General features: G+C 33.9%; 1 protein-coding gene across 2 annotated transcripts in view; it reads right to left on the reverse strand.

The window, feature by feature from the left end:
* LOC120345961 (cytoplasmic dynein 1 heavy chain 1-like) overlaps positions 1-24213 on the reverse strand; it is a 63009-nt gene extending 38796 nt beyond the window's left edge. For both annotated transcript variants that reach the window (XM_078115409.1, XM_078115408.1), the window contains exons 1-37: positions 24008-24213; positions 23742-23890; positions 23161-23242; positions 22295-22468; positions 21477-21732; positions 19231-19417; positions 18900-19003; positions 18382-18501; positions 17878-17988; positions 17302-17393; positions 16572-16704; positions 15919-16024; positions 15682-15817; positions 15483-15555; positions 14834-15014; positions 14310-14410; positions 13440-13559; positions 13265-13354; positions 12388-12532; positions 11565-11744; positions 10975-11111; positions 10357-10548; positions 9740-9814; positions 9215-9337; positions 8817-8918; positions 8061-8231; positions 6857-7003; positions 6042-6241; positions 5545-5746; positions 4815-5039; positions 4180-4389; positions 3823-3969; positions 3064-3264; positions 2730-2869; positions 1969-2134; positions 1413-1546; positions 661-818 (exon numbers count right to left, since the gene is read on the reverse strand). In XM_078115409.1, the coding sequence (XP_077971535.1) occupies positions 661-818; positions 1413-1546; positions 1969-2134; positions 2730-2869; positions 3064-3264; positions 3823-3969; positions 4180-4389; positions 4815-5039; positions 5545-5746; positions 6042-6241; positions 6857-7003; positions 8061-8231; positions 8817-8918; positions 9215-9337; positions 9740-9814; positions 10357-10548; positions 10975-11111; positions 11565-11744; positions 12388-12532; positions 13265-13354; positions 13440-13559; positions 14310-14410; positions 14834-15014; positions 15483-15555; positions 15682-15817; positions 15919-16024; positions 16572-16704; positions 17302-17393; positions 17878-17988; positions 18382-18501; positions 18900-19003; positions 19231-19417; positions 21477-21732; positions 22295-22468; positions 23161-23242; positions 23742-23890; positions 24008-24081 (5344 nt within the window). In that variant the 5' untranslated portion in view covers positions 24082-24213. The remainder of the gene's footprint in view (positions 1-660; positions 819-1412; positions 1547-1968; positions 2135-2729; positions 2870-3063; positions 3265-3822; positions 3970-4179; positions 4390-4814; positions 5040-5544; positions 5747-6041; positions 6242-6856; positions 7004-8060; positions 8232-8816; positions 8919-9214; positions 9338-9739; positions 9815-10356; positions 10549-10974; positions 11112-11564; positions 11745-12387; positions 12533-13264; positions 13355-13439; positions 13560-14309; positions 14411-14833; positions 15015-15482; positions 15556-15681; positions 15818-15918; positions 16025-16571; positions 16705-17301; positions 17394-17877; positions 17989-18381; positions 18502-18899; positions 19004-19230; positions 19418-21476; positions 21733-22294; positions 22469-23160; positions 23243-23741; positions 23891-24007) is intronic.
* Positions 24214-26525: the final 2312 nt, after the last annotated feature.

Here is a 26525-nt window from a genome sequence, read left to right on the forward strand (position 1 = left end):
ATTTTTTAATGCAATTTGTCACCATTTCTGATATTAAAAATAGACAATAGGAAACTATTGAATTTGAAATAACTAGAATCTTCCTTATTAAGCATAGTTTTTCCACATATCTTGACAGGATCATACATTTTTTGATTACTGTACTTTGCGGACCATAAGGCAACCACACCATATTATAAGGCAAACTGGAAATAAATTGTGTAGATTGGATTTTTATTCATGCATAAGGCACATCAAGCTATAAGATGTGACGATTTTAAAAACAATACCGGTAATGATTTTGAGAGTAGGCATTAAGCACTACCTGATCCATACATTTGGCACGCCGGCTTATAGGGATTCGGAGTGCACCGTAAAGTCCATAAAATACGGTAAGAAGTATTTTTTGGAGTTTTACAAAATAAATACAATTTAGGTGCTATTCAAAGAAATTTGCATTTTGAGTGGTAAAAACCATCACTTTAATTGCATGACTTTGCACCAAAATTCAGTGAATCAGGTTAATATTGCATTCTTTATCAAAATCGTCTAGCAAATGATGACAATGACCATAATTACCCTGCTGTCTTGAGTATAGTTTTCAATATAAATCTGGTTTAATTGGGTATATTTAACTCTGTATATATTCCGGTTAACAGGCCTATTCATTACCCTACATACCTTGCAAAGCACTGTTGTCTGGTTTTTTCATATCAGCAGTAGTTTGTAATGCACGTTCAACATTTTCAGACCATGATATTTGAGCAGATAAGATAACAAGTTGTGCCTGATATTTATCCATCCATTCCATATATTGTTGACGATCAACTTCTTTGTCCCTGAGTAAATAAATAAATTATATTGCAAAGGTTATGAAGCCAGAGAAAAATGTCATGCAACTAGAAGTTATTTAAAAATGCAATTTCAAGTTAATGAAAAATTGCTTTAATCCCAGGGCGCGAGATTGAGAATGGCAAAATTTTGACAAATTCCTGTGATAACAAACAGATTGAAAACTCAGTAAGCAAATTCCATTTTTGAATATAAAACTTATGACTCCCGTTCTTGCCTATAAGCGATTTTAAACCTTTAGATTCCAACTCAGGATGTTTATAATAAATACCAGGAATCCAAAAACTTCAATTACGCAATTCAAACTATTACCCAGTAAATGGAAAGCAATTTTCAGTTTATCCTTTTCTATCATAATACAACATATAAAAACTTCATGATCATTTCGGACATACAAATATCAATATTAGTTTATTCCAATAGCAAATTTCCACATATGATATAAAAATAGAAAAAGCTGATGAAAATATACAATGGCTAAATAAACCATCGGCTATCTAATCAGGAAAGAAATAATAGATGGAGCAATGCCTAAAACAATGATTGTTCTAGGTTTTTATCGATTCTTTATAGGAACTTACTTGAATGAAGCAACATCAGTAACAGATTGAGCAAGTAACTTAGCAAGTGTTTGTTTCATTTCTTGTTCTAATCTTGTTAACCATTCATTGATCTTGGGATGTTTTGCAAGAGACACAGGTGATTTATATTCAACCTAGAAAAAGATGGATGCTTAAAAATGGGAAGATCAATAAAACAATAAGATGTAAAATTAAGGCGAATGAAACACAATTTTTCTTTACAATGCTAATTCATTGAGCAACACCTTATCAAAATTCATTTCTTACTCTGGTTTAGTAAAAAGGTTTGTTAAATTATTATAAACAGCGAAAAAAGATTCTTAGATTTAGTGAAATTTGTTACATCACGCAAGTAAATCAAACCGCTAAATGTAGACTAGTGTGAAAGTGACGAATGTATAAAAAAGAAGAAGAATGAATGGTTCGGCAAAAACTTCCAACTTCCAACAACAAATACGTTTCCTATAAGAAAAATCTAATAAGATTCCATAATAGTCTTAGAAATGACTGAATAAACGAATTTTAATGAGAGAAATTACCTCCGAACCAAGCCTACCTGTTCTGCTTCTTTTGATAGAATTCCAGTGATAATCATGTTCTCATCAGTCAATGCAAGAGATGCAATACCAGCAAACATTTTCTTGAAGTGTTTTTGTAGTTTGGGAATACTTTTAGAATTTCCAATGATTTCAAGAAGATCTTCATCACCAACAAAGTAGAATCTGACATGAATAATTTCGCAAGAAAAGGTTAAGCTCATTGACCAATAATGACCATCATTACAAATTACTAGATTAGTTAGTCTCACAACCTCAACCTTGACCTTCAATTTTTTGGTGAATTAATGGCTTAATTTGAATGTTCAAAGTCACGTTTTCTAAAACAACTCTGGCTACCCTGCATGGGTTCAAATCCGGTGGGGGATAACTATATATTAATATAATAAAAAATGCAAGAGCATTGCCGAACTCTTTATCGTAGGATGGTTCATGTAACCACCGATTAGCTTCCTCCCCCATGAAGCCCATGTATTGCATCTGAGACTAATAACTGGTTAGAAATTTTTAAACCGATAAGGATCGATAACCAGACAAGAGGCCATGGTTCCACATATCAGTAAGTCGTCTTGTAGACTTTCCTATCCCCAAGAATAATTATGAAAAATATTACCTATCTTGCTCTTATAAAAAATATTTGATTAAGAATAAAAAATATTGTAAAGAATAAAACGACTGATTCGATCAGGAGGATTGCAATGAGTTTTGATATGTACGAAATTTTGCAAACCTATGTCTAGAATATTAATATTGTATAGACCTTGGAAACGATGCTCTTTCTCTTTCCAAATATTCACCAAGTGCTTTCTGTATTTTCCCAAGAAGATCAGCCAGACGTTCTAATGATCTTTGAACACCAGGTATGTTCATTACATCCAGTACGAGAGGAGATCGAGCAACCTGCCAATAACGAAAGATATAAAACAACCATCGATAGTATTACAAACTACTTCAGATTCATCATCATCTATCATGATGTTTTTAGTTTAGTGGCATTAAATAGGTATTAAATCTGCGAAAAACATTATCTGTAACACACCCAATCCGATGAGGTTTCATAATTACACCATTTAATGTTACAAATATACTAATACCTTTTTCATGAGTTGTAAAAACTCAGATGATATTGATGCAAATCTTTGTGATTCGACAGGCAGAAGATGAGGAATGTCAGCACTTCCAGTAAATATACCTTCTAAATAAACCCATCTCCTCTGTACGTCAATCCAAACATCAAACAACGCAGAAATTCGATTAAGTTTTTCTTCCCATGAAGTGGCTTCTTCTTCAAAAACCTGGTAAGGAAAACACATAAACATTTTTGCATTAAAATAATTGACTACAAAAAAAATAGAAAAGGAACTTTATATTTATCCAATGGGGGAGAAAAGATGACAAAAGTGCCGAATCAAATGGCAAGCCACAGTCTCTCAACCAGATACCAGTTCGTGTTGGGTATAGGATATTTGAGATATTTGTTTCAGATGCATGGACTTGAAACTGTAACGGACCATTGGTTACACAGCAGTCGCACATAATTATCGCCCACAGAAATTGAACATGCTAACGTGCACAGAATAATCAAAGGTGTGGTGGCAGTTTCAAACTCCGCCATGAAAATATTTTCAAAACTAGATATATTAGAAATATTTAAATTGTGAATATTGAAAATATAGTATTTTTAAAACTGTAAACATTATACGTATAAGTGCGAATTTAGCGGAAGCTGACTCTTTGATGATTACATGCATTTTTATCCTGGTCGGAAAAACAACCTCACCCTGTTAGAACCCTTCAAACGGCTGTCGATTACAGAATAACTTAACTAAACTGTAACTAAATGATCTGTTTACCTTGTAGTAAGGACTGAGTTTCATAGCGGATACGGAATTGATATGATCTTTGACTTTGTTGAATAAATCATCCCATCCTCGAATAATTCTGCATTTATTCTGATAGTTGATTAAATCCAGCTCATAAGCTTGCCATTCTTCACGGACCTGAAAATTGTATAATGTTTTGAAAAAAAAAAACTTCAGATATCAGCAATTTAGTAAAATTATGATAAATATTAACTCTTTACAAAGCTTGAAAAGAAAAGAAAATTACATAGAGAATAGGGGTTAACACATGCTTTTGTCAACAACCTTTAGTGAAGTCATCTAAAATTTTCCCCCTTTTTTACTGACCGGAGTCATAAATACACTTACCTGTGTTAGGTATTGTTCCAAAGCCATTTCACCTTGGGCAACAGAAAGTATGTCACGTATGATGTTCTCATTTCTCAGTAGATCAACATCCCAGACTTGGCCCAATGTTAAATCACTGAGAACCCATGATACCCTTAACTGTCTCATCAGTTGTTTCCAATGACGTTCTTTAACAGCAGATCCTTTCAGTTCAACAACCATCCAGTTAACCTAAGAAGAGAAAGAATTTAGGAAATCATTATTTTAGCGTAGCTTAGTTTTGAAATGTTTTTCCCACAAGAAGATAGAACAATGTACTGTGGCTCGAATCCAAGCACTGGCAACAACCTTTGAATAGTTCTATTTTTCCAAGCAAACAATTTTAAATTTTATTAACACCTGGTAAATTAATTTTGTTCCTGTTTCCAGACTGTAGAAAGTCTGAAACTACCGTATTTGAAGTTTTTTTAAAAGTTGATAACTTGGAAACTGACATATTTTCTGTTAGTTATAGAATGATAGGTGATAAGGATATTTTTAGAATCCCGCATTAGACATGAAATACCGATATATACCGGTACTCATAAATTTCTCCCAGTGTCATTCATATTAATTATATTTGCAAAAGATCAGTTAATTGGTCAATAGCAATATACCTTGATGAAGGCTTTTACGGAGTTACTGATGTGTTCATATGCAGAATATTGTCTCAAACGAGCAGGAAATTTCTTCAACTGTTCGGCAAAAACTTCCAATCCTTGTCTTAGTTTTCTTGGTTGAACTGATAACCATTGTTGATCTTTCATTTGTTCGACTTGATCCCAAACTTTAGATAATTCAGACCAAACTTCTTTAAGATCTTTCATCTCTTCAACAGCCACCTGGGAAACAAATAATAAATATTGTAGAAAAGAAACAAAATGGTGGCTCATGCCTCATTCAAAACATAACTCCAAGGCCAGTTATCAATTGTTTTAAAAAGTTTTTAAAGTATACAACTTAGCCATCAAATTTGAGTGAGATACCAACAAATAATTTGAATGACTCCATTACTGCATGATTGCTATCAAGTATATTCATGTTGATATATGGAGCACAACTGGTGTTAGCAAAACTATGTAATTTGCAGACGTTTCAAATTTCTACAGAAAAATCTCAGGGTATGATATGATAAAGACACTAGTATAGAGAACTATCAAGGTGTAATATATAATCTATAAACAACAATCTGAAAAAAAAACAGAAGAAATTTGGATATTTGAATAGCTTTTGATCAAGTAATCATTTGTATACAACAACATCAATACTTTGAAAAAACTAAAAAAAAAAATTTCCAAGTTCTTCAAAAATTCATGAAGGATTAGAAGTATAATCTTAATTATTCACCTGTACTCTTTCTTCAGATGGACTGACCATTCCAGCATCAGACAATTCTAAAGCTTCTTTTGCTTTCACTAAGTTAGTTCTGTCATCTTGCAGACGTTGGAATTTCCCTTCGAAAATAGTGATTGAGCGCAGTGCTTCTTCTGGACGTAAATGTCCTGCAACTGGCTTACCACGTTCCCAGTCAGAAAGTAGGTCACTGGTCCTGTTTAGAAAAAAACATTAAATTAGGTGAGGGATTTCCTAGGCAGAGATGCATGGTGGCAAATAATATTACAGAGTGTTACACAGTTAAACTGTGACAGATTAACCGCAATGGTTCCCTCAAGAGAAACATGAAAATCTGACTAATCTGGGTTCAAGCTGAAGATGCTATACCATGATAACAACTTTCAACCAGGTTACCCTGTTGTTGAAGCAATCAAATTGTATATCAATAAAGTTGGATCAAAGGGAGGTTTGGTACTGAACTACAGAGTAAAACAAATTAGATTTGTTACCTTTGTTCCACAGCTCTATCTTCAGTAACAATCTTCATTTGCAAGCTTGCTACTTGTGTCTGGATAGCTCCTTCCTTGCGTTTCATGATATCTGTAAACGCCATCCATTCACCTTCTATGTTATCAATGTAAAGCCAGGATGAAGGAAATTGGAATCTATGTTTCTCGAGCAGACGTTGACCTTCACGATACATTTCAACCTGTGACAACGACAAGTTAATTTGTCAATAAATGACAACAGAAGTTGGGAAGGCAATTTGGTGAGCAATGAATATGGCATTGAAATACAAAAGATAGTTGAATAACATGTAGGTTACTTTTCCTCTCTAAAGCGGGCTCTTCAAATTTCAAGATTAACAATTGAAACCTCAAAAATAAATTTGGAATATAAAATATCAAAAATGATTGGTGGGTTGTTATAAAAGTGGAATGATACTACAATAAACAAACAAATACAAATTGTCAAAGATGCATACCTTGTCCATGTTCAAATTTGCGCACAAAATTCAGCATAACATTGAAAACAATTTGCATATTGAAATTTTCCAAAGCTAACTGATATTACTGTTACGTATTACTGTCATGCACATGCTACATATATTAATTCAAACTATTATATATATTCGTTATAGTCTTAGTTTAGTTGTCGCTAGTAACTTTATTTCTGCACATCCTTTATTTTTAAACAGGTGAGCCCAATTCTGTTTTAAGCAAATTTCCCTAAAAATTGAATTCATAGAATCTATAAAATCGATAGATTTCCAAATTTCAATCTATCAGTACAAAATTACATTTTCCACATTCCTATTTCCTACCTGTTTTTCCCAGCCTTTCACATTCCTCTTCAGCGCTTGCACATTAGTGATAACAGCAACAGCATCCGATGTGTTAGAAGTATCTACAGAAGATTGTTCCAATTCCGTACGAGATCGAGTTATTTGACCATGGAATTTACCCATTTCCTAAACAACAAAAGAACAATAGAAAATCAAAATAAGATTATACCACATGTTACAATATAAAGCCACAAACCACAATGACTATGTAAACAATAACATATTCTATACAGAATTTGAGTATTTGACCAAGACAAATCAACAATTACCAAATGTCATACGATTTCAAAGTAGTGTGGAAAGAGGACCAACATGAATATTTTTTATTTATAGCTCTGAAGATAACATTCCATCAATTTTATCGTCAGATCATACCATAACACTGAATTAGCAGGTTTCTTTATATAATGGAATTACAACTTGACTTCTTTAGATGTACAACATACTATTACACCATTACTGGTGTAGGTATTGCCAGAACTTCCAGAAGGTTAAAACAAGAAATAGAACGAAAGTGTCAACACTTGCTAATAAGGGCGGGAGAAATCAATTTTGAAATTTTTGTCTGTTAGCGAGAAGGCCAAGAATTGTGGACAAATTTTGCAGCATTTGATTCAGATATGTGCAAGTTCCCTGTCACATTTTACCAGATACTCGAATAGTTAAATACCATATTTCAATATTCTATTTGCTATTTGTTATTCAAATATTTTGCGCAATCCTCTTGCTAACGTTTTTATTTTCTACATAATGATTTCAACAATTTGATCTCAAATTGAATTTGTCTTTTACGCTTGTATGCAGAACACACTTAGCTTTGAAGTAATTCTTATATGCATGTCTCTTTTATATTGTGCATTGCAAAAATCGGATAGGACCAAAACATTTTACGGTATTGATTAGCTTGAGTCACTTAGGGATATATTTGGATTTTGACTTTACCAAGATCCACCGTTAATTTAAGATAATGACTAACAAACTGCAAAGTATGAATGAATAATAATTTTATTTGCTAGGTATATTCATAATTAAATTAAATTATGAATTTGACATGTCACCTCGTATACATATTAAACAACACTTTAACACAAATTATACAAACGAGATGCTTGCTTTCAAAAATAAGCCTATCTGAATTTTTTTGGCTATTCTGAAGGTAGAGTTGTGAATGAAAACATGTTACCTGTCCAATCAATTGTCCAAACTTAGTCAAAACTTCTTTGTGCCATGTGTCATATTTCAAGTTGACCTTTGACTGGACCTTAGCGTACTCAATAACAATCGGACCAAATGTACGTTTGGTCTCCGAAGTATCGAAAGTAGCACGTCGACGACGTATTTCAACCAGAAGTGCCTATAAATTTGAGTACATGGCGATAAAACGTCTGTTATAGACCGGTTGATCAAATTGTAAATTTGAAGTGAAATCAGTGTTTTACATTGAAAGCTACAGCCTGGGTAAATAGCAATGATTATTGAAAAGCTTATGAATACTGAAATTTTCAAAATAAATCTATATGGTTTATGGAGATATTGTAAAGCCTCTTAAAAATAATACAATGCAGTTAGATTCCAAATGCGTGTCACTTATACATATATTATGAAATTACAATTTACACATTCGATATCTATATCGGATAGAGAACAGCAGTTTAATCATAGTTTAATGATATGAAGAAATGTATCCTCTCATCACTAGAATACTAAATTGGTAAAGTTGGTCATTTGAAAATCATATCAATATTAGAGATACATACATTTTATGGTGAAGATAGCTGTTACTGATCAGTGGTCAGCCTCAGGCAAACCAAATAGAACCAACAGAGTCACATACATAACAAGAATATGTGCTAAAATTTTATGCCGGCAGCATTTCAGAATATACTCAAAATTTGAGAATACCTATTTTGCTCTACCATCTATTTACTGTAACACCAACCTGCCATAATTGAATATCATTTCCAAGTTTATTGTACATTAACTCAGCTTGCATATCCCATAGGCTCTGATATTGGAGCCATTCTTTTACATATGAAGTCACCTAAAGTACAACAAAAACAGCTCTTAAACCAACTTTTAAAAAGATATTTAGGATATGATAGAAGGATGGAAAGAAAAGGATTCATGATTGCATATTTAACCGGGGTCAGCGTTCCTAACCGTGGAGAATTTTGTCATTTTGGGGGTATTTTGCTTAACCCAAATGGCAAGGAGTCCAGCAATCATCACGCACACAATTGTCCCCCATGGGACTCGAACCTGTGCAATGTAATCAAGGATGGGTTCGCAGGTGGGTTCCTGAAGAGCTTTAGCGCAAATGTTCATAATTCAACTTACATCAGTGAAAAGACTCTCGATGGCTTCATAACATCTCTGTAAAGTGAGCGATCCAGTTGGTATTCTTGTCAAGCATTTTCGGTAATATAAATCCACATCAGTCAAACCAATATCCAATCCAACCTATTATTAAATGAAGATGCTATTAATACCTAAGAGCTGAGCAACAGGGTGCTTAGACTACATGCCTTGAAATAGAACAGATTTTTACCATATACCGGTACATACTGTAAATATTCTTTAGTAATGTGGAAAAAAAAGTAGTGTTACGGCTTATTTGTGTTTGGTGTAAGAAACGGTCTGTCCAGCCCAGGTAGTCCAATACTGATTTTCCACTACACCTTTCTTATCAGTCTATACTCTTTTCAGTATTGCCAACAGCCAAAAAGGGATGCTTGAGGTAGACTGTTTAAATAAAGGTGAATAAAAGATATACCTCCCACCCAGAGTATTACAAAATGCTGTAGCATATCCTTTCCCACTACTACAATTTTCTATTATTGTTAAGCATAAGATTGAAAATACCTGATAACGACTGCTAAGAATCCTTGGTAATCGCTGAATGATATCTTGCCATTGTTGCAGTTCATTGATCAGTTCCTGAAAGCCAAGAGCAAAAATTGGTTTCTTTCACTATAATTTTACCTATAAGTAACCACCACTCATTCCAAAGGAGACAACAGTTTATAAAAGGTATGATCATTGCATTATTACAGTACAATTTATGTATATATATTTTTATACAACTCTCATTCGCATATTTCGCTACAAACAAGGTATACAAATAAGACAGAGCAAACAATGTCTATATCAGCAGTTTCCAACCGGAGGCCCATGGCCCACCAAGCAGTTAGAGGAGGGTCCAATGCTATGCGCAAAACTGATTTTACTTTCATTCACAAAAAAAATTCGTTCTCCCTAGTTGACAGGGTGTTTTCACTTTGTTGAGTATGAATTGTTTGAACATAATGGAATTCGAAATATACCAATAAAAATAACAGTATAAATACTACTGTAATGACGTACTGGGAGCCATGAGTGCTAAAAGAAGGATGCCACAAGCCATAAAAGGTTGGAAACCACTGGTCTGCATAAAATAGGAATATTGATTATTTGATTAGAATTCACTTAGTTGAAATTACCCTTCTCATGCTGTTAAGTTCAGGATGCATGTAGATGACTTGATTCATGACTCTCATTTCATAAACAAGTTTAGCAATCTTAGGATCACCACCAAGTTTCTGTTGAGTTTTTGCAGTTGCGTCTCCTGATCCATCCGCATTTTTTGCTTCATCAAAATCTTCTTTCCTGCTGTCTTTCTTACCGAGCAATACCTGAAATTTCAGAAGAAAAAGTATTGCTAATTGTACAATAACATAGCAGTATATTTTTATAAATCAATCTTTAAATTGGAAATTATACCAAAAACAAATTTACAAGAAAACACTTGAAGTCTTATTTAGCTTCAGATAGCAAGAAGAAGATATCTTCAAGTACCTAGTTTAATATGTTTCTAATCCTGAGCACTGGAATTCAAACCAAAATCAAGTCTAACTATACTGTAGGCATTTGACTCTTTTTTCAGGATATGGCTAATAATAGTTAGATAGGGCTGTGAGTGAGACTAACTGAGAAAGTACCCTCTTTCAGAGATGCAGCAACCTTTTCTTATTGAAATGTATTTCTATTGATGCCTTGCTCGTTCTTTTTAGGAATTACAAAACTTAGTTATACTTCATGTTATCAGGAAGGGAAGCTACCTGGCACCAAGCTTGCAGACCAGCTTCCAATCTGGCAGCCAATTTCTCCTCGACTTTCTCATCCAGTCTTCTCACCCAAAATGGTAGATTTGAGTATGAGTGAAGATTGAGATCATCCACAGACTTTTGGATACGGCCTGAAACAAAGCGATGTAATATATAATCCTTATCTGCTTGCTAACTAATTTTATACAAAGTACCACCCCCAGAAGACCAACGTAGCTTATGTCAATTTTTTCAGAAATTGACTATTTTTATTTTTTTTTTATTATGGACCTGTAACTGTTTTTTGGTCTGGGTTTTCAAATAAATACCTCATTTCTTTTAGGGTAGTACCTTATGTTCGTATTTAGGTTAGGCAGTTAAAACCAAACTGCAAACTTGTAACAAACAAATTTTTCAAAATCTAAAGGTGTTTTTGTGTATATGCTACACATTGATATATGTAGTGAGTAAACCAGATATTGTATATTTCGACTTCACCATATGACAATAAATATTACACCCGAATTTATTCTCCTAACAACAAAATAAAAAAACACCATCCTATAATTTTATTTTTATTTATCCAGACATCTTTAGAAACTCACCGATAATTTCTGAAAACACTTGGTGGTTATACGAGCAAGTTTCCAAGCTTCGTACTTCGTTAGCAACCCTATCATCAATTGAAATAAGATCGTCAATCTTTTCTTGAAAACCAAAAACTTGTTCGGCAAACTTTTGCACATATGGATCAAGCTTATATGATTCCCAGACCAATTGAACACCTGAATAGAAATCATAAATAGTTTGATATCCAGAGTTGTATACTGTTTATCTAAGATTATTGCTTTTCAAGTCGTATCTGGGAGTAATTACAAAAACAGTTTCAAGTGAATTCGAACTGGAGGCACTGAAAAATGACATAGAATTTAAAGCATGAAATTTTGTTCAAAATCTGCATATTGGGAATTATACAGCTGGCAATTCTCCGAACAATACGTCAATATTCCCAAAATTTAAATGCACTTGTGTCGGTTTGGTTTTCATTTATGGCGGTATTATACTTACATATAATAGTAGCCCATCATAATATGATATATTATATTCTTAGATATCAGTGGATGTATGTGCAAGGCCTTCTTGGAGCAAAAAGCGTTAATACATGTTGTTTAAAAAATCATTATAGGAGTTATTTTATAGTCAGATCATTTGTCAATGTTTCAAGTTGGCTAATATACTTTAGCCAAAAAAGTGTTATTTTGTCAAAATTCTGTATGTGTATAATTATCCTGTAAATTAAGCATATGATAATTTTGCTGTTTCAATTCACAATTCACAATAGGAATAAAACCATGAAGTATTTTGATGATACTATTTTGAATAATACAACATGAAGACCCTTGAGTGTGAATTGGGAATTTACCATACCTTCAATGATAGTATTATGTAGATCCCGTCGAAGCATTGCAACCAGAGTAATGATGTTCGGACGTTCTTCTATCTTTTGCAAAACACCTTCATAGGTTCGAACTGATTCCATGAGAGAAATAGCGAATGGGTAGAGTTGGTTAGCCTGTTGGTAAAATACAGAATATAAGTAAGCTTATAGACTATCTTACAGGGACTGGGGCATGAACGATGAGAGTATATTAAATAGGAAGCAAATGAATAGGACAATACATGTAATTAAAATCGAATTAAAGTGCTTGGTCCTAGTCCTAACAATGTCGCTTGATTTTTAAGACCCAGTTCAATGAGATTAAGGATCGATAGCTTTACAAAATGAACGAGGCAGGAATTCAAAAGAAACGAGTGAAAAACACATTGAACCACAGTTCAGATAAGTTTTTTATTTTAATAATCAACATAGGTAGATTACACAGGGTGATATAAAATGATGGGCGCCCCAGAAGAGTGTGTACCAATATGGAGCTAACTGATTTTGTTCGCCTACTTTACATCAAGTTGTGTAAAGGGACTGAAGCCTATGGGCAGGGGGTATATTCTCTTGGCTAACACAGACAGTCACCGAACTCGTAATAGAACTAACATAATGAAAATCGGAATAAAATCCTGACCTAACATGGACCTGGTACACACACTACGGGAGTACCAAGTAATGTGATGGTGGTTGTTATAAATAGTCGACATATAGAACTTTCTGTATTGTTCCCACTTTGCATCACTACGCAAAATAAAAACCATCTGAGACTTGGTGTCCATCGTTCACGACATTATTTATTTACGTAGTATACTATTATGGTTAATCAACATATCATAAGATCATATAGTAAAATGCACCAACCTGATGTGCTTTGTTGACAATAGCCAACGGTACTCTAAATCCAAGCCATTTCAAATTCCTGACTTCTTTAGCAAGCATAATGATTTCTTTCTGTAACAAAAAACAACATAATTATGATTTAACATCTCCATTCAAGAATTTTGATAATATATAGTGCATAATATTTCGATCTCACCTGGAAATTGACTTTCAATCTTAAAAGTTTGAGTGGATCTCCTCCGGGAACACGACGCAGAGCTCGAGTTTGATCAATAGCAAAGATGTGTCCTGTGACACCCAGATTCCTTTGGGTGACCTTATAGTAAAAAAGTAGTAAAATAAGCATGATCAGTACTGGGAAATTCCTACTCGATAAATCCTCGATCTGACATTCCACCTATAAAATAGGTTTTTTCAATTGATTTTTTTGAATAATGTTATACTTTTTACACCTGTTTCATGGGTGAAATTTTTGTTGTGGAATTTTATATGCAAAATATTATCCTACTATTTTTAGCATTTTCTACGTATACCACAGCGATTAGGCTAGCCAAAATCCATTTTATTCAGTTTGTAAATGCTGGAATGGGCCACGACCTGGCCCGCCAAACCATTTAGTGCCGAGCCATTAAGTCAACAATCAGAATTTTCCTTTTGAAGCATACATTCATAATCCAACAATTCATGTTTGAAAAGGCGCTCGCTTGGGTAAAAATACATGTTTTTTTCTCTTGTCGTAGCGTTAAATCTTTTTCTGTTTTGCCTGCTGCCTTTATTATTGTAATTCGTTGTGTAAATGGGAAAACTAATTGTTTTGTGTGGCCAAGCTGGGTGCCTGAAGTTGCTTATATGGCCCCCCGAATAACAATGTTGCACACCCCTGCTTTAAACCCAACACCAATAAAATATACAGGAATGCAGCACTGCATATAATCTCATTAACTATTTGTGGTTTCAAAAAAAAATGGCAGCTTGAAGCTTACAAGTCACAATGAATCATATCATGAAAATTTAAAACCTTACGAAGCTTCGATTTAACAAACAAACATAAAAAAAACACACCAACCTTTCGTGACCAATCTTCAAACAATGCTTTTGTATCAAGTTTACTACGAAAACTATCTCCATCAGCTTTCAATTTCTGGCCTTCCATATGATTTTCCCATCCTTGAAAAGAAATATCATAAGAGAAAAATATAGACATAAATTTGTTACTAGCAGCCATAGCCTGAGGACCAGTTCAGATATTGACTTGATTCAAAATATTCCATCTAGAAAATTTTCGATACTAAGAATAATTCAAAATATATATTTATTAGAAAAATTGTCATTTTGGGCGTTGTAAATCTCACAGTCAGACAAAAATAATTTCTATTCGTCAACTGTAAGGAAGAGTAAATCGAATGATAAAATGTTCCAACTTAATTTTTTCTGCATAATCGATTTGAATCTCTATAAATTTACAATGAATTATGTAAATTTCTCCATTGAACATGACCAATTTAAAATGTATTTTCATATTTTCGCATTTGTAAATCAGAATATATACAGAATAGTGAATTTATTTCATCCTCCTAAATTGCTACTGACCTTTCCCTAAGACATCTTCAACTCTTCTCATGTATGCAGACAATTGACGTTCAATTTGTCGAGCCCATATGATAGAACCTGACACAGGTGGTAAATCCAAGCCACGAGACATTCTAGCAGATTTACTTGCAACGTATTGAATCTTAAACTTTTCATGCAAGGACTCAATGTCATCTTTTACCTGTGGTGAGAGTATCAACAATAACTTAAGAACACAAGGGAGCCATAATTAAATATACAGACATTAGGGTCAATTGACTAATATGACCAGAAAGCAGCCAAAAGTTAGAGGACTGTATCATTATGACCATTATAAAAATCAGCCACGTTTTGGGTCAAATACCGGGTCCCATAGAAGTAATCATGAAGAAAAATATATTTAATAGATTCCTAGTGACTTCTTCTATCATTAAGGTACTGTAAATATGAAATATAATGGACTGCTATTTGTGAAGAATAGAGTATTTTTACACACCGCCAACAGGAACAATGATTTTGAAAAACTATCCATAGGATAACTTTTTGTCCAACAGCCAAATAATATTGTAATATAACATGGTTTGTGGTCTAGTCTGCTATTAATGATTGTACCAGATTATGAAAATCGAACACAAACCCTTTTTTTCCATACATTAGAATATGTACTCACTCTTTGAATAAGTTGAGTCTGATATTCTCGAATAGCACCACGAATATGGGGACGAACAAACAATGCATTGAATCTGTAATGAGAGAAAAAAATTGAAGATACAGTCATGTTGTTTCCTATCTTAAAACATTCATCAGAAGCATGAGTCATGGATGTTTAGCACTATACAGTATTGGAATGAATAGAATAAGCGGCACACCTCGAAAAGATTCTGAACATCTCATTTGCATTCTTTGCTGTTCCAAGTTGATCTCTCAATCTAGCAGTTATCCGAGTTTCAACACGATCAATTCTTTCATCGTATCTCTTCAAAGCAGCTTCCCATGCATCGGTACCTATTGTGCATGATTATACCAGTATGAGGACTCAACATTCTATTAAATTTCAATAAGCTAGGGAATATAGGGTTAATTCGTGGATTTTTAATTTACAATACCTTCTTTTCCTACATCCAGTCCATCAACTTCTTTAACATTTTCGTAAGCAAGATTCACTTCTTCAATTGCGTTTGCATCAGCGGTCTCAAGAATAACAGCATTGACCTGCAGTATGTAAAAATTATATTTTAAATATAACCATATCAGTGTTGATACAGTAATGAGAGATTTATTGAAGACTTCATCTTGAAAAAGCAATGCACAAAACGGGGCTATTTAGTCAGATACACCCATTTCGAACTCTTGAAAAATTTACAATAACGGTCTGGTAGTGAATTTAGTTTGACAAAAAACTCTAACTCGAGGCCAGGAAATTTTCCCCCTTCTTTAACTATGAAGAAATACATTCGGAAAACGAAAACTTTGGGTGATATATTTTTTCTTTAGTTATTTAGAATGCCTTAGCAAACTTAAAGCTTATTGAGTGTTTCGGCCAAAAAATTCTTTAGACTTCAATTGGTCCGAATAAAAATCTTGAAGTTCAGACTCCAATCAAATTCAATATTTCTTTTCCAAGGAGTTGAACAATACAAGTCCGGCTTTGACTCCAATGTCGATAAAAACATGGACAATTGGACTCTACAGCTCTGATACAAAACAAGATTCAGGTGATTTTCCTTTCAGATTAATTTCTAGGATCTTGATTACTTACTCCCTTATTATCTCTGTTGTCTTCTTCATCAGGAGTTGCAACTTGTTGTTGCTGAACTTGAGGTCTTAATACTCTCAATATAACATTGCGCAATTGTTCATGTTGTCGTCTAAACTTTCTCATTCCATCCAACCTGAAATATGTTATTGAAAGAAATGAGATCCGCCCGATTTTTTATTTTTGTAGGTGGTATATTAGTTATAAAATGTGTGATTATAATATATTCTAAAATAATTACTTCCAATATATCGCGAACACGGTGATAAGATATCTTTTGTGAATAGAAAATTCTTGTCAAAAATCTACCGAAGTCTACCATTTCAATGTTTTTCAAAAATGAAGAAATGATAAAGAAAGCTAATGTAGCGTAGGGACTAGGGAGTGGAAGCATTAGTAAGCGTAGGCCTCAAATAATTGAGGAATGAAAAAGTGTATCTTCATGACAATTGATATCTAATAGAGAATGTGGAGTCATGGACGATTATGCTATGTTATATAGGAGGTAACATGCTTGTGTTTTAGAGTGAAATACAACATATTGTACTGCCATGATTCTGTTTTAATAGTTACTGAAATATGTAGTATTATGAAATTATTTCTGTATTTCATCTTGTGATTATGAAGCAAATTTATTCGATATCACTGCAATGCTATTCATTTATATTGAAAAAGGAAATTTAATTACTTGACTATAGTTTTTCCCACAACAAACCGTGCTCAGATTACTTACCTGGTTTGCAATTTTTTATGAGCAGGAGTAATTCTCCAAACCATCTTCAAATTTTCATCTCTTTTTTTTTTCACAATATCTCTCATCAGACCCTGTTTATATATATATTTTGAGAAAATGTATTGTGTGATTGATATATTTTAATGCAAAATTGGGATTATAGCAGTATCCCTCAGCTGTGGTATTACAGTCCAGCAGCAGAATGGCTTTGACCGAAGTATATTATTAATAAGTTTAAAACTGAGAACACCCCAAAAGAAATGAACTTATTATTATAAAGCTCACATTTATTAGTTACTAATAGATACAAAATCAAAACGGCATGTCATAAATATTGAATACATAAAATATCAAGCACAGACTCATCCCCATGCAGAAATCGTTATGTAACTTTAGGAATTCAGCGAACATAAAAAGAGTGGAGGGTCTTTCCATTATCTTTGCACCCACGCCTATTTACACCTGTATACTCTTGCGCCCACAGACAATTGTACCGATAGATTTGCAGTGGGTGCAAATGGGCAAATGTTGCTAACATGGGTGCAAATGTCCTGGCAACAATATAACAAATTATACCTGAAGTTTTTCGTACTCATCATCCCACGCACCAAAAACTTCAAATGCAGAAATCATGACTTTCTCAAATTCTTCGTATGAAATATGCATCAAACGTCTTGTTCCAAGAACCTAAAAAACAACAAATATCACTTAAAACAGGGCTTCCCATACTGGGGTTCGTGAACCCGAAGAGAGCCGCGCAACGAATTTTAGGGATCGGAAGGAGTACACCAATTTCACACAAAGTACTATCTATTGTAACTAGTGTACTTTTTAGACTTTTGATTCAAAACACAATTATTAAAACCAATGCTAAACATAAATCTCACAATTTCGAGAGAATACGCGAGAGCGCGCCCGTATAACAATGCCGACTTTGATTATAAGACTCGAGAAGATGCACGCTTGCATAACAATGCTGACTTAACAGGGATCGCGGAAAATTGTTATATATTGGAAGGGCGCGAGCTTAAGAGTTTGGGAAGCTCTCGACTTAAAATAGAAATAAAATGAATGTCCCACCTTGAGCATTTGTGCCATAAGATCCCTTGAAATAGCCTCGATCAATCTCAGAGCACGTTGGATAGGATATTGTTGACATGTCCTGATCTTTCTCATGTGAGAAAATATCGCAGTAAGAGCCTAGATACAAACAAGAAAGCGATGCTCAAATACATGAATACAAAGGTTAAATGACTTATATGGCCAAAGTAATACCAGCAGATGTATGAAGAATTGTATGAAATGCATGATGGTGTAACCGAGTATTATATAAAATACCAACATTTTCATGAAATATCAGGCCCCATAGAAAAAAATTTGATAAAATATTTAAAGTAATAGCTTTCAAGCAACTTCTTTTTTCATCTTCAATTCTGAAAATTTTTAATCTAATGGTCTCTAAAGTTACAACAACAACCATAACAAGAACAACATCAATGTATTAAATCAATCTATAGGTCAGATTCTTGTCCAAATATGAATACGTTGTGTGGATAACTTAAGGAAATCAAGGCGAATAAAACTGAAGATTGACTTACGCTACGAATTCTCTCCAACTCAGTTGCTGACAATAAATCATTGAGTGGAAAATCTTTCATCAACGGATTATAATCGGCAACCTTTGCAAGCGCTTGTTTTAGACCTGAATTTATTAAATTATGGTTTAACAGAAAGAAAAAGACTTGGAATCGAGTCGCCATTCATCAAAGACTCTTAAGTGACTTAAGTCAATAAAAAGATTATTGACTCGTACTTGACTCGGTAATCGACTCAACTTCGAACTTGCATGACTCGTGACTTGAATTGATGCCTACTTGGGAATCAGTGACCTCTGCCCATTACTGCTTGCAAATACAAAAACCAACCAACCTGTGTCAGTGTCAAAACTGACAGTAGCGTGAAAACGTTTGCCATGTTTTAAAATATCCAAAGTGAGAGTAATTTCAGGTGATTCTCTCATATCTTGAATTCTCATCAAGGCACGATCAAGATTCAACCAAAAGTTGATTTCTTGCATTGCAGTTCCAGATGATGGATCTCGATCAAGTTTGGTCACCTGTAATGAATAAAGAGAAGAAACTAAATGATCTGGATAGATGTTTAATAAACTATGTTATGAGATATTACATAGGTTTTTGTTGCTACAGCTATTTGTAATCATAAATAGAAGTCTTGAAATTCAATAGCATAATACACAACATTCATATTCTGACTTTAAAAATAATTGAAATATTCAATATTGAAGTGCACTTCAAACAATTTGAAACAGAAGATTCGTGGAAATACAGTGACCGCATTACCCTAACAAATTTTCAATATAAAGTGTACAAATAATATAAACTGAAGATTAATCAATAAAAGTTAAAAGTACCCAAAAGCAGAATACTGTAATAACATATTTTTACACGATATAATATATGTGAATCCATCCAAGAAGGCCCAAAAACTGAGTCAGATTAATAAATAATTGATAGAGCCATCTTACATCACACATTACTGAGCTGAATCCAGACCAATATTGATCAGGAAAAAAAAACACAGACCATCAGATCAAAAGTAAATTATATCACAAAAATTTCTTTTATACTGAATTAGGTTTATTATATATGAAGCGAGGCTTATTATCCGCTTTCATACACTGGTATAGTATCACTGACTGGGAAATCCAACACCAATCAAATTAGAAATAGTTAAACTAGATATCTCAAATTTTCCATTTTTGGAATATTTTAACCTGCTTCATTCAAAATTGAATTCAAAAATACTTTATATTTAGCACACTGTCTCACAATTGTTATTGTAAAATGAAGATTTGGAAACCACTTAAATCATGGTTAGTCTTTTCTGTATTTCGAAAGACAAACTCAATGAACATGCAAAAAATTTGTGTATTGTTTCAAAAGAACATGTTCCAGCATCCAGTTTATAATATTCAATCTTAATTTCATTACTTAAATCTTATTGGAATGAGCAGGTTATTCAGCTTTGGCCATCCTGAATCATTGGTGTTTCAGTCAAGGCGTGAATGCAAACCGACTAGGGCACCACATCACGCACCACATCACAAAGTATGTACCGTATTTATTCAATTATAACGCGCACTCGTGTATAACGCGCACCTTTAAATTTTGAATGAAAATTGGTATAAAATTCTTTTTTTTTATTTTTTCTCTACTAACTACTGGTAAGCACGTAAGGTAACAACTCACAGCATGAACAAAAATTTATTAAAAGCACACAGTAATTCAAAACTCTTCAAAATCGGATTCAGTCTCTGATTCACCAAACAACTGTTCGATTTCTGTTTGGGTTATGTTTAAATCAGTGTCCCAATCGGCGGGAACATCACTTTCAACCTCTTCTTCTGACCCTGATTTTGAATCCCACAACAAGTCGTCTTCTGTACCATCCATACTATTGCTAATGCCCGTCTTTAAAAAACTTTTGATGACCATTTCTTTTGGGATGTCCTCCCATGATGGGATGGGATGTCTTGCCATAATAGATAATGGGTAATATATAATGGGTATCTACAGTACAGTACGATAATGGCAAATAAATATTCTCAACGCAGCGGGAATGTCAAACGCATGCTGAGCTGTCGCATGTGCGTGTGCTTGCATGAAATCGAACGCTTGCACGAATGTAAAACGCACGCTGAGCTGTCGCATGTGCGTGTGCTTGCACGAAATCGTCCTGCGTTGGAATGTGCATGCGCGAGCGCACGCACGTTTCAGATGTTTAAAACCACATTTTCAATACCGCATTTCTCAGACCTTGTGTATAACGCGCAGCATTGATTTTTGCCTAAAATTCAGTTCAAAATTTTGCGCGTTATAATCGAATAAATACGGTAACTATGTTTTGTATACAGGGCTGCCATTACGTTCTTATTTCTAAGATCTGTCCTTATTTTTGTTCCATTTTAGATGTAGAGGTTCTGATACAAAGCACTTAGATTGGTCAATTCGAATGATGGATTTGCTAGAAATGATATTAGAACCTCATTGATTGCTACGCGCATTCATGGCGTGAGTCCATATTCCAGGTCAAAAACTGTCAAATTTCAACAAGTAAATAAAAATTCAATTTTATTACAATAAAAAGTTGCCAACTTTTTGAATTTCTCTAATCCAGCGGTTTACACCATTTTGTAGTGCATTCAGATATGTTGAATCTTCTACTTTGTCACCAAAATCTTGTACTCTTGCTCGTCTGCTTTCAGCCTGACATTTTCGTATTACCCCAGTTACAGTTGGATGAATTGGAAGTGATATTTCAGGTATATCAATATTTTGTTGAAGATGCAACAATCCCATTTCGAGCTCTGCGATCTTTTTCTCAACAGATGGAGCCATTTTGTCACCCTCCCTGTGATTATTTGATTTTAATTCGATTAGTAAAAAATGACAATACAGATATACAACAGTTTATCAGAAGCACACAAAAAAAATACAATAAAAAGGATATTGAATGGTCCTATACATAATAGCCCTTGATATGAATAAAAATTAAACTACAAAGAATGATTTTGATTGTATTGTCTGAATCAAGGGTTCTCAATCAGGGTATATTCAAATAACCTTGGGGGTAAATTTCGCAAGCAAGATATTAACATTTTCCCTACTTCAAGAATAGCGTACAGGTCCATTTCAGTATAAGACCAGTTGACCACATCGCAGATTGTGACATTATTGGGATTACATCATCCTATGTTGCGTAATAGATATTATTATGCTCACTACAAAGAGGTTGTCTGTTAATTAGTTATAAATGAAACAATTAACATTGTTGTGTGCTATAATGCTTAATTTATTGCCCTCAATGTATCTACAACCACAAAACAAAATTTTATATTCCAATTTCCAATATTGCGAAATGGCAAACCAGAAAATAAAAGTTGAGAACCCAGAGCCAAAATGCACCAACCAACCTGTCAATTTTTCCACTTTCACGAATGTATGACTTGAAGAATGGAGCAACAGCACAACTGACAAGAGAGTGTAATGTTTCATATGGAGAATCCTCAGTCAGAGTGATAGCACGAATCTGTTGCGATATTGGTTTATCAGCTTCAACAACCACACCTCTCTTGATAAGTGCCAAACTAATTGAAACAAAAAGTATTTTAAAGTGGAAGTTCTAGATTTAAAAAAAACTATTGAACAACAACTGCTATAATATTCTGATCTCAAAAAAGTGTTGGTTACCACATAGACATAGTATCATGCCAGAAATGGTCTAACGCAACTTATTCACTATTCTGAATACTTTTCGAAAATAATATTTCCGAAAATAGTATAGCTATCTTCTAAATTGGGTTGTACTTAACGGGGAAACTAATGGGAACTCGTAGAAATGAATTTGGTAAATGCAAACTAGTTGGATAAATAGTGCTTTAATCAGAAGTTGAACAAAGTCTATGGCGCTCCAGAAGTATGTGTACCAATATGGAGATAACTAATTTTGTTTGCCTATTTTACATCAAGTTGTGTGAAGGGACTGAAACCTATGGGCAAGGGGATATTCGCTTGGCTAACACAGACAGTCCCCAAACTTGTAATAGAACTAAAATAGGGAAAATCGGAATAAAATTATGGCCTAACCCTAACCTGGTACACATACTATGGGAATACCAAGTCATTATTTGTTATGACAATCGGATGGCAATACCCAAAATGAAAAATTTACAAATAACTACACCTTGAATATTACTATCACTAAATTCAAGAATCTATATTCGATTCGTTTTGGACATCCCTGCATCATGCTGTATAAAATTGTGCAAAAAATTAATACCCAGAAGCCTTCCCATTGCTGTAATGAACATCAACAGATATATTATAGCTTGGTTCTTGTTCTTCTGCTTCTTCACTTTCATCTGATAACAAAATGAAGAATAAAATGAAAATGACCAATTAGCCAATGCAAATTACCATAGTTGTATTCATAATGATTAGTATAAGGGAGAGTTGAGGCACCATTTATCAAAAACTAGAGTTCAGAAATTAGTCATGCTTAAACTTGTCTCGACTTCTTACTCGACTCGAGACTTTCAACGACTTGACCTGGCTCTGGGTTTTGCGGACTTAATCCTCTTCAGCATTCTTGCTAAACATAATATTATGGAACTATTTTCATGATCGTTTATATCCACATACGGTGGCGGGCGGGCGAGAGAGTGCTGCGTCGCCGGCATCGGCGTCGAGAGAGGCCAAAACGAAAAGAGTCGAGGTATACAAAGCAAATGGCAGTGACCTCATTCACACATTTAAAATTTAGACATTAGGAACAATTCAATGTTTATCAATATTGAAATTTTTTCACAAAAATCACAAAAGCTACATATGAAAGTAAATGCATAATGTTCAATTGAACACCTTTATGAGATATTCGTTCCACCATAAGTGAGCGAACTTGAGGGTCCGATAGAAATTTTCTGATCGACTCTAAAATGATGCGATCCTCAAGAACTGCCTTCAATGTAGATGGCACCGTGCTTCCATCTTCCAGCAGCAAAGGAACCAACCTGAACAATAAATAAAAATAGCTAAATAAATGAAAATAAATAAATTTCAGATAGACTTCTATAACATAGTCATTATTGAACATAATTTTCAACTACTGAGCTAAGTAATCTACATACTTGCAAATATAGTCGATTAAAGCTGAAGATTCAGCAATCTCTTGAGTCTCTCCACCTCCACTATTCTCAGCCATGGTTCCCAGCAAAGATTATTGAATAACTAAAAAATGGTCTGTACTTTTTCTTCGATTGTGATTTCCAATCAAGCGAAACAAAAAATATTAGGTTGACAGCAATCTTAGACTACTGTACTACAAATAAAACAATATGTTATGGACTTTTGAAGTCTGACATTTCAATAAACATGGCTGGATGATGACATGATATTCCTTTAATCGCTTAATAAGAATTATATTAACTAACAGTTAGGCTAATTCAGTAAAATGCAAAATATATGGGAATTTGTTTAGACTTATAAATCCCCAAGTATCAAATATAACTATAAAGATAGCAAATTTCAATTAAATTAGAAAATGTATGGAAAAGTGGTATAGCCTATATCAGTATATACAGATATATTCTAATCATACAGTCATATCAGTACATAATTGATTGATTGATTAACTAATTCATTTCAGACTGTATGGTATGGCAACACATTACAAAAATTTAGGACGATGGCAAATGATATTGTTTCAGCATGCAATGACATAAAAGTACTAGATTGGAAATCTCATCATGTAATACAGGTAATAGGGAACTACTGAACTGTGTGCAATATAATTGCCTAATTAAGCATTGAGATGGTGAGCAACGAGCACTGACATAATACAGGTCTTTATCCGCATGAATAGAATTCTAAACATATTGCTGTATTGTGTGGTGTGCCAAGCATTCATCATTTCTTCAAATTAGAAAACTAAGCCAGACCGCTGCACCGCACACAATCATTTATGAAAATTCTCAATTAGTGCTATTAACAGATTAAAGAAGTGAAGACGACAAGGCAACTATGCAAAGGAATGTTGAAGGACCTGATCTAGATCTTTCATCCATTCTGCTGGTCTGCGAGCATTGTCTATTTCTGCGAATGAATCGCGCTACAGCTGAGAGTGAGAAAGGAATTTTCAGAGTGATGACGATTTACCCGTTCAAGGTTCAACCCATCTGTTGTGGGATCAACACTAAGTGTCGCACATGGACTAGAGAATATTCGCAACCAAACTCTGACCATCGATTAAACCGTAAATATATACTATTACGATTAAACCAGCAAAAAGCGATTTTTCCGCACCAAGAAGTCTAACAGCAACAAGAGAGCTATGCTCAAATATATGGACACGAAAGCCAAAAGAGCAGTCCGGGTATTTAATCTGTCACGGTCAACGACTAACATACCAACGGAACAATACGAAATAACCATTTTCAACAGCCGAACAAAACGGAAACGTATAATCCGACTTGCAACTGACAAAAGCCAGCTGGACGTTTTTTTGCCGTCCAGTGAACAAAGTCACGTGACCCGTGCAAGTCCTCTATACAAAGTGAGAAATTTTTAATTCAATTAAATCAGAAAATGTATGGAAAAGTGGTATATATATACAGATATATTTTAATACCTGAATCGATACTTTGACCAATGACATGGGCATGAAACATGTGATTGTTCTAACACAAAATATGAATATCATTATCAGCAGGTGGTATTTCGACTTTTTGTACACAAAATCTCCATATCGATCGTATTGCTATTCTATTGTTGTTGTTCGTGTTCATGTTTTTTTCTTGTTAATATTTTTCTTGTTATGAAAAAAAAATCGCTTTTTCCATTAACTACGCTTTTATTTATTTCGAAAACTTCTGTGGGCACTATGGGATTTGTTTTATATGCTATGACGTCATCAAAGTTAAAATTTTAGTGCAAAAAATCCCTTTTGCTGCTTTACTTTAATTCACAGGAACACTTCATACGTCGTACAGATTGGCAGACTCGTTGCTAGGTGCCGATGGGCACAAGGCAAGTCACTTCTCCAATCCCAAAATTTTACCGATATTCAGGCATATAAATCAGACAAACAATATTTGTGAGTGAAACGAAGCTGTCTGCGAGGGCGATGTTGAATGGAGCTAGGCTATTTTATTCTAGTTAAGGCTACTTGAGGTATTCGGCCTTCATGTCCATATATATATAGTATACTACTATACTTATATTTAAGCATTGCTGTCTTGTTTTTATTGGACTCGACTTGTACAAATGGATCGTTTTGCTAAATTCTTGTTGTTTTGGGGGTTTATCTTGTTATTTTTGGCAAAAATATGGCGCACTGTGACTTGGCAGAAATGTGTCTATGACTAGGGGACATACGCAATTTTGCAACTTGACTATATGTACCAGTCCTGAAAACCAAACAATTCAAAAGCGAATGTTATTCTTAGTATATACGAAGTCTAATTCCCAAAATAGCTAATCTGTTTTAATTACATTTTTTTATGTTTAAAAATATATATTTCATCAATACAACAAGCTCTGCACATCCACCGAAATAAGACTAAAGTTAAATATAAAGAATAAAACAGCAATGTACCCTTATATAAAAGCCAACCATAGTGAATTGGACTCAGACAGTGAATATCACAA

This window comes from Styela clava, chromosome 8 (assembly GCF_964204865.1).
Source record: "Styela clava chromosome 8, kaStyClav1.hap1.2, whole genome shotgun sequence".
Lineage (NCBI taxonomy): Eukaryota > Metazoa > Chordata > Ascidiacea > Stolidobranchia > Styelidae > Styela > Styela clava.